At 46.5% G+C, this 12,318-nt stretch overlaps 1 protein-coding gene across 3 annotated transcripts; it reads right to left on the reverse strand.

Annotated features, from left to right (window-relative positions):
- Positions 1 to 660: 660 nt before the first annotated feature.
- On the reverse strand, positions 661 to 6,376 carry CFL2 (cofilin 2). 3 transcript variants are annotated; one of them, XM_066551633.1, is made up of 4 exons: positions 6,255 to 6,376; positions 4,496 to 4,803; positions 4,324 to 4,400; positions 661 to 4,232 (listed from the first exon to the last, which is right to left on the reverse strand). In XM_066551633.1, exons 1-4 carry the CDS (start codon positions 6,255 to 6,257, stop codon positions 4,120 to 4,122), a joined length of 501 nt encoding a protein of 166 aa, XP_066407730.1. In that variant the 5' UTR covers positions 6,258 to 6,376; the 3' UTR covers positions 661 to 4,119. The 3 variants fall into 3 exon arrangements, with proteins under 3 accessions (XP_066407730.1, XP_066407732.1, XP_066407733.1); XM_066551635.1 differs by lacking the exon at positions 6,255 to 6,376 and adding an exon at positions 6,099 to 6,196; XM_066551636.1 differs by lacking the exon at positions 6,255 to 6,376 and adding an exon at positions 4,932 to 5,649.
- Between the last annotated feature and the right edge of the window lie 5,942 nt (positions 6,377 to 12,318).

Consider the following 12,318-nt stretch of genomic DNA (forward strand, 5'->3'; position numbering starts at 1 on the left):
AATTTTTATTCAAAAAACTTCAGAGACTTTTCATTCTTTTTAATGCAGATTCTTATGTATGTTCCCCACAGCCATAGAGAAGGCTTATGTTAGATAAACAGTAAAGGGTTTTTTAATGCACATTGTTAAAGTCTGCCTTCTCCAGAGAATTCAATGAAGCTGTTTCTTCACAGCTTTGTTTACAAAATTAATTCTTCCAGATAACATATTCCCAGATCCAAGAAATCTTATGTTAACAAGAGACAGGCCACTGATACCAAAACAGTAATATTTTGATCTTTCTTCATGGAGTCAGTTTTTTCACACATCAGTTCGCTTCCTTCCCTGTACTAGAAATTACTTGCCAGTGTAAACATACATTTTACATTTTCTATATAAAAGCCATCTAATTTTCTGAACACATGAGCTGGGATCCAACAAAAGAAAAAGGCTATCTAGAACCAGCCCACTAAAAATTTCTTTATATCCATCTCCGGAGCCACTAGAGCTGGCTTTTGCTACAGTTGGATATTGATCTGAATGGGCAGCAGAAGAAACCTGTTACAAAAAATCCAGGTATTCCACAACTTCTTTCACAGTATCTGGGCTGCTCCCAGTCCAAAGACAACAAAGTGATTAACGTAGGTGATGTCTAGCACACAAACAAACTCAACAACTGAAGACATTTAAATTAATTTTATTTATACCAGGTTTTCAAAATCAGAAATATTTCAAAGAAGTTCAATAGACAGGTGCTACATTGATGATCTTTGATCCACCATTAGTGCCGTGTTTTCACTCTACAATCATTAACTCGCCACCACAAACTAAAGGGGACTTACAGAAGTTTATAAAAAATAGGCAGACATGAAAATTTGGTTTATACTGGAATTGGCATAAGAGAGTAAAGCTTATTATCAAATTGTGGCAATTGCTGTATTCCATCACTTGTTCTGAGGGAATGGTAGAGAAGGAAAAGTCTTCCCCTTAGTGAAACACTTTGGGTTTAACAGAGCATACTCAAATTCTGCTTCATGATGTGACCAGAAGTCATTTTTACAGTCAAGTCCATACAAATTTAAGCTTTGCACTTCTAAAATCGCCACAAACATAAACCTCACTTGCACACTCTAGTCTTGGATTGGTTTTCCTTTTCAGAGAACTCAAACCCATCTATCTATACCTCTTCCAGGATTTACCAAATCAAACAAAACTGCTGGCTTTGAAATATTATTTTAGAAGAAAAATGCCATTTCTGCACAAGCTACTCTCATGAAAAATTTAACATTTCTTTATCAATAAAAGAACTGAAGCCAAGATATCCAAAAGTCACGTCTACACAGAGATACACAGAAGATACTCAACTTGAGAGGATTTTCCTCCACTTCTCGATCACAATGAGGCCCTCACCATTTTGCATAATGACAGAAAACAACAGCTGACAAACCATTTTGGAACAGATGCCAGCTGTCTCTCATTTGTTTTATAATTCAAACAGTAACAGTTCTGTAGCACTTTATTGGTTTTTGTTTTTTTGTTTTTGTTTTTTTAAAAAGCAAGCCATCTGAATTGGACCTCACATCAGTCAGTCAGTCATTCATTTCAAGAACAAACTGAAGGCAGGCTGATCCTTTTGGATCCAAAACTTTAATTTGGTAGGAATCTTACATAAAGACAGTTTGTGCTTCAATTTCATAGCTAGTTGGACTGAGTGAATATACACCTAAGCTATTAAAAAAAAATAAAGAAAAAAAAATAAACCTGTAATATTCAACTAAAAAGCCACAGACATTTTTCCGGACTGCAGCAAAAACAAACAATAAATTTAAACACAATACTCCTTAAAAAAGTTTACTGTCTAAAATGAAAATTCAAATGGTTTATTAAAATTTAACATTTTCCATTTTGGCTTTTTCTAAAGAAACAATTTATTCCTTGTGAAAAATCAGTTAAAAGATAATTTCATTTTACTGTACTGAAGTCAAGTTGAACATAAAGCACAGGTATCTTTACATTAAACTGGGCTTTGCATACAACATGAATGATCAGAAATAGACTATTTTGAGGAATAAAAAGTTGTAGGATTTTTTTTTTTTCACCTAGACAACATGCATACCATCAGTTATTTTGCAATCTTAAAAGGTACCTGAAAGGAGAGTTTTGTAGAACAAAACCAAGACTCATTAATACACTTAGTAAGTCAGTGGTCATCATGCCTTTTTACTTAAATTCTAGTAAAGTTTAGTCTACATAGAACAGCAAACACAATGAAGTGTGCAAGTCACAGGGATAGCCAGAAGCCTGAAATAAAGTCTTAAAGTTCTACAGGACAAGAGAGCCTAAACACAGTACCACTAGGTTACTTAAATTATTGGGGGGGGGGAAATAGAGAAAGTATTTGGATTATTATCTGCTTCGTTGTTGAAAAAGGGCTATGAACTGAACATAAAGAGCCTGCATTTAAAAGCTCCACAGTTCAACTCTACCAACTTTTTAAAATAAGGTAATGATAAAAGAGCATTCCTTCAGCAGCATGTACAGTTCAGCTGCCAGTGGCTGCCTAATGGCGCTCCTTTATGCATACCAGGAGAATCATGTCCAGTTTTGCCATTTGTGGATAACGATGACAAGATACAAAAGCATGTGTTTGCCATAAATAGCTCTGGCTAACGGAGGGTTGCTCACACAGAGCAGATCAAATTCTCTATAAGGAGAGCATTATTTGGCTCCCAGCCAAAACACGTCCCCTATGCAAGCCTCAGTAGTGGCAAACACTTTCCAGTTCTATTTACATAGAAGCTAACAAGTAGAACAGTTCATTTAGGCTAATTCTTGTACTGGGTCGGTCTAACTCTAACACTCAAGAAACAAAAACTCTTTCCCCACTTCGTACTCTGCATGTAACTGTTATTACACATCACCTTACCCAGAAAGACAGCAAGCTGTAAAAACTCCTGCAAGGTTTTACTCTGGCATGTAGAACTTTAAGAACATTCAGGTACAAAACACACTGCATGGTTAATTACTTCGTATTTTTGAGTTTCTGACACAAGTGTTTCATGGAACTAATGGTCTCCAGCAGTGGTAGCTTCTTTACTTTACGGTAAACTAGGAGCAGGTCCTTTATTGAACGGCCAGAACAGAGCCACAAAGTATTGTAAAGCAGTGCCTAAATCAGTATTAAAAACTTGCATTATTCAATATGAGATTAATGATTGTTTACCTTTACAATACTTTCCACAGAAGTTATTTGAAATATGCTTAAACACTTAAAAACTATATTTTCCAATGAAAACAAGGCAACGTTCTGTAATAAGCCACAAGTTTTATTGCAACGTGGCCAGTTTTTGATCTCAAAGAACAATGTTCCATTTAAGGCTCTTTTTAATACAGAAATTGCCACCATGACTGATGTTTTACAAAACTTTAGTGTTTCAAGACTCATATGGTAAACAGATAACTTCTACTCCTGTTCAGTAGTGTACATTCAATGGAAAACGAAAGGCATCATAACAGCTACTTCATTTATAAAGATATGCATGTAACAGGAATGAAACTGAGGTACTACAATAATTTGATGACACAGTTACAGCAACTTAATTGGCATTCCTTGGGGAGGGGGCGGGTCAAACATATTACAAAAAAGTGCTTTAAATGCATAGTGTTGTGTGCTGCCATGTCACAAAAATAGGCTTGTCAAGGCAGGTGAGGTGTATGAATGCACAAGAGCCTCATGGAACTGCAATCAAGTGCAACTGTAAGTAATACTGTAGAGAGTCTACCATCCGACCAGTGGACAATACTTTCAAGGCATTCGATTAGCTTACCCTTTGCTGTCTGCTAGACTATTTACATTAACTATCACATTCATTGAACATGTTGCAAGGAATGCCTGCAACGTCAGTTTTGGCCAAGAGGATGACGTGAAAGCATTCCTTGGATCCTACATAAAACTACCAGGATCAAACAGTCTAATGGCAATCACTGGTAGACTGCTTAACAATGACATCTCCTTCAGGGTGGTGGGGAAGGGGCTTATTTTTTTGAGGAGGGGAGGGGATGGGGAGACTAATACTATTCCAATTGAACGAGCTGCAGAAATGGAAGCTCCTTAGATCCAGATGGCACTTGTCTGTCTTTTTATAAGGGTTTTCCTTCAAGTGAAACTACCACGTTGCCTCCCAATTTCTCTCCAAGTGTTGAACGGTCCTTAATATCATCCAAACCATTTACTTGCCACTCATGTTTAATACCTGAAAGACAGATGGACAACAATGTACTTGTGAGAACCTCAACATCTAAATGGCACAGTGGTTAACGAGAAAAACATTTTTAGGTCCATACCTGTAAATTTCTTTTTAATGGCATCTTTAGAGCTTGCGTAGATCATCTTGCTTTTTAAAGGTGCACTTTCAGGAGCCCTTTAAAGAAAAAAGCCAACAACAAACAGTTACTAAGTCATCCAGTGGTAGCTCCAGAATATTCATTTTTGACAGCAAGCTTTACTTTCACACACCAGAATATAAATACCAGGTCTTCTTTCTTAGATTCCTTTGTCTCGTATGTGGCATCGTACAAAGCGTATCGGCAATCATTCAAAGGTAGCAACTTCACAAAGGCTGTGTAGGGGTCCTCCACAGTATCACCAATGTCACCAACCAATATCTGCTTTGCCTCCTCTACAATTATTTGTTTTTTGTCATCACTTAAGCAGAAGAGAACAGCTTTCTTTCTTTTTTTAATCTCTTCTGGGGTTGAAGATTTCCTTACTTTCATGTCATTAAAAACCTTTATGACTTCATCATTCACTGTTACTCCAGAAGCCTGTAAAATGAGATCAAAGGAATAATTTAAACAGCAAAAATTAACACTCACCAGAAGACGATGATAGCCCACAGTGCTAGATAAAGAAGTCTGCCTGCCCCTGTAAGAATAAAAATACTATACTCGACCTGAACACACTATGAATTTAGTAATATTGGTAGGACTGGAGCAGAGGATACAAAGGAGGCGTGAATTCAGTAGTTTCTTGTTGTGGATCGCAGCATTTTCAGCTCAGCAGTTCTGGGTAGCAGTTTCATACAAATAGTCACACAACTGTACTGCTCAAACAGTTTTCCTTTACCTTATCATGCATTTGGCTTATTTGGGGGGGAGGGGAAGAGGCAGTGATGGGGGGGTAGGAACTGAAGACAGGAGAGGAGTTTGTAATTTTCGGTTGGGATAGGAGGGGGTGGGGTTTTGGTGGATAGATTTTTGTTGGCTTTTTTTTTTTCTAGTAGAGCAAACACTACAGCAGCAGCTCACATCCAGCACTGTCATGATTCTCATTTTGTTGCGTGAGGTAAGGCTCTACAAGCAGCAGAAATGCTTTCTGCATTGTGTCAGCTTCAACACCGCGCCTTAAGAACTCCCGAATTTTACTTCATACTGCTGCGGGAGTATTGTTTGACTGCTCTTCGTTCATATAAAAATACCGATTACAACTGTACAGCTCCCCATCAGGCTCGCAAGCCGCTCAAAATAAGAGCCTAAAACAGCAAGAAAACAAAACACCGGCAGGGCAAACGGGCAGCTCCAGGCAAAATGAAAATAATTTAGCAAACCCCGCTGCGAGTGAGCAACCGAGCTCAGCCCATCTGCAGCGCCCTTGCTCTCGGTCCAGCAATTACATCTGCCGAGGCAGCGCTGCCAGCGCAGGCTGCCGGGGAGGGAAGGCAGGTGCTCGCAGGGAGCCGCCGGCTTTGTCCCCGGGGGCAAAGCCGCGGGCCCCTCTCCCAGCTTTGTTCACGGGGCCGGTGGAGCCCCGCCGCCCCGCACCCCCCGTCCCTGCGCGCCGGCACCCCCGCCCTGCCCCAGCGCTCCCCCGCGGCCGCTCCCGGGTGCCCCTCGGGCCCGGGCACCGGGCGGCTCCTCGGGAGGAGTGCGGGACCCCTCTCTCCGCGCCCACCGCCCCTCACCGCCCCGTCGGGCACTCGCACGCCCGGGCGGTGCCGCAGGGAGCGCTGCGCCGCCCGCCCGGCCAGGCCCCAGGCCCCAGGGCCCGGTCCCGGCCCCAGCCCCAGCCCCGCCGCCCGCAGCTGCCCCGCGGCCGCTCCCGCGTCCTCTTCCCCCCGCACCCGGCTAAAATTAGACTAAAATGGCCGCCGGAGGCCGCGGGGCCGCGCCGGGCCGGGCCTGCTCCGCTCAGGCTCGCTCGGCTCCGCCGGGCCGCGCCAGCCGCCCGCACCGCCCTCCCCGCCCGTCCACGCCGTGCCGCGCCGCGCCGCCCTTACCATGGCGCCGGGTCCCGGGGCGGCGGCGGCTGCCTGCGGTGCGGGGCTGCTGCACGCAGAGAGCGCTGCGCTGCGCTGGGGGCGAGGCGGGCGGGGACTCGGCCGGGCGGGGGATGAGCCGCAGCGGCCGGGGAGGGCCGGTCACATGGGCCGCGCCGCCACCACGTGCCGCCGCCGGGCCGCGCTGGGCCGGCCCCCGCGGGGAAGGGCCCGCAGGCGGCGGGACCCGCCCGACCGAGGCAGCGCCGACGCCGGACTGCGGGTGCCTGGCCTGGGCCCCGCAGCCCCGGGCGGCCCCTTCAGCGGGCCCCGGCAGCGGCCGGCTGGCTGCGAGGGGGCGAGGCGGCCCCTCGGCTGGGCCCGGAGCAGCAGCGTCAGGCCGGGGCACGATGGCGGCGCGGCCGCTCGGAGCCAGCCACCCTGCCCGCCCTGCCCGGCGCCGCTCCCCGGGCCGAGGCGCTCTGTGCTGCTCTGAGGGGTTTGCCCCCTGCTCACGGCTCGTGGCCCGGCGCTGCCAGGCTGCCCCAGCAGGCGGCACAGGCGGCATTGTGCCGCTGCCGTGTGCCACGCCGCCCTGTCCCCGCGGGAAGGGGATCTGTGCTGCGGCTGCCCCGGGCTGTGCAGGGAAGGGCCCTGGGCACACAGGGACCCGGCACAAAGAGTGCTCTTTCTGCCGTCTTGGCAGAGCTGCTCAGACAGTGGGGCGGGACACAGCACGTAGGGCGGAAGGTGCATTAAAAGATGAGAAAATGACTTACAGGAAAACAAGGAAGGACAGCTTTCCCGACAGTGTTTTACTGTTCCATACTGAGCTGGACAGGGCTTCAGGCACAGGGCAACAAACACAGCATTTTATCTCTAGCCCATCCAAGTGGACAAGAGGATTCTCAGTCCTGTGTGACTCTTCACCCTGAACTGGTGTGTTTGAAAACCAAGGAATCCTAAACACTGAGGACCTCAAGGAGCTGTACCTGTGAGCCTCCAGCCTGCGTTGTGACCAGCCAGCTCTCTCCCCCGAACACTTGAACCGACAAGCCAGTGTTTGTCAGCACGTGTGAATGTGTATTAGATTCCTCTATGTGTTTTAGATACATATATATTCGTATATTCATACTGCATTGTGTGAGGGATGTGTTGACATTTCTCCCCCCATTCTCCATTACTATACATTACCTTGTTGATCAGCTGAGACACTATGTTTCCAATATCCTTTTTGCGTTACAGCCGGCCCTCTGGGTATATCCTGCCCTCTGGATGCAGAATTCAAGACTGATTTGCATAATCAATATTCAAAATTTGATTCATCAGCCTTGAAATCACTAATCCGGAGCTGTATTTACCCCTCAGCTCCTTACAGCCACACATTCCAGACTTCCTGCTGCCACTGAGCTCTGTTTGACTCAAGTCTTTTTTTTCCAGATGACTCGGTTACTTTTACTGCCTGTGTAAGTACCAGCAATGTGGGACTCAGGAAGGAGTACCTTTATTGTATATTTGGCAAGCAGGTGTAGCTGTGCTCATGTGCACTACATCCTCTGGTGCTGCTGACCACGCTTGCTGCCATGGGCTCAGCAAACTTCTAACATGTGCACAGGAGCAGGAATCTGCTGTGTGTGAGTGCCCTAGTCTCATGTCCTGGCCGAGCACCCTCAGCCACCTACATGGTGTTCCAGGCTCCTAAAATGAAAAGTGTGGAGTTACCAGCTCCAGAGTTGTGTGGCTGGATAGGTGCTCCAGGGATGACAACTGCAAAACTGTGCATGACTCACCCTCTGTTTTTAACACCATGGAAACTGAATAATGAATCAGGAGTGCTTGATACTCTCTTCACCTCACAAGGTGCATACTTGAGGTACCCAGGCACCAAGGGCTGCTGCTTCTGCTGCTGCACATCACTGACTGATACTTGGCAGTCACCAGAGTACAGAAGCAGCACAGGCTGAAGGAGTGTGACTTTACAGAAATCTCTGACACAGAAATGAGTTTGCCAGAATTTGAGAGCATTTCTTAAAGGTGAAAAACAGGTCACAGGTAAACAGAAAGGGGTTTCTCATTTTCAAGGAAATTAATTTTGAACTCCCGGTGACTGCAGTGATCAGAGAAGGAATTTGTGACAGAGCCCACTGGTGAACTTTGGAGGCCACGGAAATGGCCAGTATCCAGCCAAAAGCAGTAATGACCAAGCAAATCTTACTGCTGAAGCACACTCAGACAAAGCTGGTTCCTCACTTCGGCATCTCACTGCATTGGGAAGCATCAAGTTTCACTACCCCTGTGCCACAAGACCTGCATCCCACCAGGCACCACCGAAATAGCCCAATGATTCAGAGAGCCCAGCAGCAGCAGCAGCAGCAGCACTAAAAGCTTTGTGAATGATACCCTCTGTGGAGCACATGCCTCTGAGGAAGCCCTCCAAGGCTCCCTTCACCCTCTGTGGATGGAAGCAATGACTCACCGTGGAGCAGGAGGCACTCTTTGTTTGGATTCAGCTCCTGGGTGCTCATTAGTGAGAAATCGACTAAGCTGCCTTATGCACTGAAGCTCTTTGGTATCACAGTCTTTTCCTTTAGTGCTCTGTGCATCCTATTTGTTTTTCTGTGGTCCTCGCTGAGCTCAGTGTTACCACTTCAGCTTCATTTCCCATGGAAGCAAGGCCTCTGCTTGGCCTCCTCAGGCATCCCCTCTCTGACTTGGGCTAGTCCTTGTCTCAGTGACTTTTTGACTTGTTAGCTTGTTTGAGTTAAGTCTGACACAAGAATAGAGGTCACAAAAGTAATTAAGATCCATAATTAAGTAATTAAATTTTATAAAATAATCTCATAATTCTTTGAGATAGAAGAAAGTGAGGCTATATGTCTACCAGTCCAATTCAGGAACCTGTTGGTTTCTGCTAGGGGCATTGGAGCTGTTACGGTGTAGCCAGATTACCTTCAAGAGGACAGAGCAGAGGGAAAGGAAAAGCAGAGAAACTTGCATAGATGCACACTGAAATGACAGAGAGTCTTAATACCATTCAGTTCAAAAAATCAACCTGTCAAGGAAGAGAAATCCATAGGAAACTGCATCTGATGTGATCTTTTGCTCAGGACACTTCTTTTTCTCCTTTGCTGTCCTGTGTACCTCTGCAAAATACCGAGTTTCCCTCTAACAATTCTGTATTTTCAGTGGGAGTGCAAAGAAAGCCAGACAAAGTCTAACTTTTGGTAATGTAAGAGAGCATTAGAGAAAAGCTGTGAAATGCTAACACTGAGTTTTTCAGTTTTTCTCTTTCCTTACATTGCAGATACATTCCTCAAAAAAAACCCAAAAAACCTCCCCAAAAACAAAAACCAACCCCCCCCAAAAAAACCCCACAAACAAACAAAAAACCACCCCAAAACAAACAAACAAACAAAAAACCACAAGCAAAAAAACAACAGTAAATATATTTGTCTCTTAAGTTGTGGATCCTGGCACGATTTTGCTGCAAGTTAGGAAGACCTGCAGTGCCTCCCTGTGAGCTAATTCCGGAGCCTGAAGCGAGGGGCAGTGTGCGTGTGCTGGTGTGAGGCACGGATCCGCAGCCAGCCCCATCAGGGCAGCTCCAGACTCCACTATCCCTTTCCCACGGGTCACTTGTGCAGGTTTAAGCGGCCTCGTCCAGCGGAGCGGTCCCCGAATCCCCCTCGGGCGCCTCGAGCTCTCAGCGCACCGGGCGGGGCAGCGGCTCCTGCCGGGGGCCGGTCCCGCCCGGGGCTCTGCCCGCGGCGGGGCGGGCGCGCCGAGCCCCTTGCGTCACCCTCACCGGGAGCCGCGGCCGCCCGTGCCAGGAATTCCCGGGCTGAGTCACGGCCCGGCTGCTCCCGCCGCCGCCGCCTCGCAGCCCCGGCCTGCCAGCTGCTGCCCCAGGGCTGGGAGCGCTGCCCGCCTTGCCGCCGCCTTGCCCGGGGCTCCCGGAGCCTTTGCCGCCGCCCCGCTGGCTGCGGCGCGGGGATGCGCCGGGAGGGGCGGCGAGCGCGGTCCCGGGGCGGCGATGCCGGCCTGAGCGCTGCGATGCCTCACTTGGGTTAAGCAGCCTCTTCCCCTGCCAGGTGGGGAAGGCCCTTTCCAGCCCGTGCAGGGATGCGGCCGAGGAAAAGCTCCTTTTTCCCCTCCTCGCTTGTAAAGCTCGTCAGCCATCCGCGTTCCCTGGACGAGCTGACCTGATGCCGTATGCCGGAAGGGCAGGCAGGAGGAGGCAGCAGGGAGCGGCACCAGCGTAAGCCCAGCAAGGATGCTTGAGGAGCAGCAGCCGCATGTTTTTCGGGGCAGGGTGGAATTCCCCCTCTCACACGTGTCACTGAATCACAACGCCGGGCAGCCACGGGCCTGTCAATGGACAGCAAAAGAGAGATTTAATTAAAATGTTATGTCTTGTAATGACGTCGTGTTAGGGATGGTATTTAAACACAGCAAAAAAAGGAAATAAAAATTCGTCTTGTGAGAGAAACATGAAAAATAATGGCAGAACAGAACAAAAAATTCCTCTACAGTTTAAAATACAGGGAAACTTCGCTCAGCCTTATTAATAAAAACAGAAGACAAAAACGAGCACATATTCGACTTTTACAAGGGTTTACACATTTGTAGCACTAGAAGAAATTGCTACTTTTATCCTGCTAGCCTTTGTAATTCCCTATGCCCTACAAAATGTGTCTCCAACTGCTGCAGTGCCCTTTTGCTAGGCACATGCATAAACAGCACTCAGCAATTTTTACAGTTTCCCCATGTCTTACAAAATAAGCGATAGTCCATATGCTGGCAGTCTCCAAGTTTCTATCCTCAAGCTTAGAAAGTCAAATTCTGGTGCCTCTTATGCTAGGATTTTAGTAGACTTACCACAGCACAGAAGCAGAAGTTTTTGTTTCTTTTTGAAATCAGAAGAGAGATAAAAGTGTGATTTCTTTCCTTACTCTGTATTGTGGCTCAACTGTTGGTTCTTTGCTCACAAGATTATATTAATTATATTCTATTACATATTATATTATATTTAGTATCTAAATATAATAGATCTTACACAAAGAAGGAGTAAGGACAGCAGTAGTGTTACTGAAGTTCACATCTACAATTCTCTTAGCAGTGAGTTCATCTTGTTTATGTTTCTGAAAACCTGTTGAGCCACAGAGCAGTGACTCCTCTCAGCAGACAAGCATGACAGCTGGAAAGGGTCATTTCTTGAACAGCCTCAGCCTGGTTTGCAGGACAGCTGCCAAAAGTTAGGAAACAGCCAGCCATCTCAGCAGATGGCACAGTTTAAACTGGTGCACCTCCAGGAAAAAGTGGCAATGGTTTCCAAAAGCTCTTTTCCTTTAGGATAGGTGCGTGCAGACCTTTGAGTTGCTGGGGCTGGCTAGCACGTAACATGTATAATGATTCAATTTTGTTATGTTCTTTTTTACAGGAGAGCCCCCCCTGAGACAGGGCTCCTGGTAGGACAAGGAATCCTTGTTTTTCTGTGCTGGACAAGTGCAAAGCACTACTGTACACAGATTGTACAGATCTTTCAGGCATTAATCCCAAGTCTTCCAGGCTTGGCCTGATTCTGCTACTAACCTTCATTGCTCTGTGCCTCTTTTCCTGCTGGGGTTCTGTCATCATGTTGGAATAAAGTCCTTGGAAAATGGACTGTTTCTAATCACGATCAGCACTTCTATGGTATTGCAGGTCTGATTTAAGGAGACATCTTTTAAATACAAAAAAGAATCGCTAGTAAAGGATCAAATACTCTCCAGGAGGTAGATAAAGCCATGACTAAAGTGTGAACATGGCAGAGATTAATTCAAATGGCCTGTTTTGACTGGAAGTTTTAAAGGTCAGACAAAAAGGAGGACAGATGTTTGATGAAGGTTGACCTCAAGGGTTGGTTCTAAGAAACCTCTTAAAAGCAACAACTATGGAACCAAAAGATGCACCGTCTAAACCTATTCAAGCATTTCAAAGCCCACTCACAAGATACAGTGCTTAAAAAGTTGATGGTGCCTTTTAAAACCACAAAGTTTTTCTTTTTCAGACAGCAATCTAAAAATAGAACTTTAGCTCAGCCTAA

This window comes from Molothrus aeneus, chromosome 6 (genome assembly GCF_037042795.1).
Source record: "Molothrus aeneus isolate 106 chromosome 6, BPBGC_Maene_1.0, whole genome shotgun sequence".
NCBI classification, from domain to species: Eukaryota; Metazoa; Chordata; class Aves; order Passeriformes; family Icteridae; genus Molothrus; species Molothrus aeneus.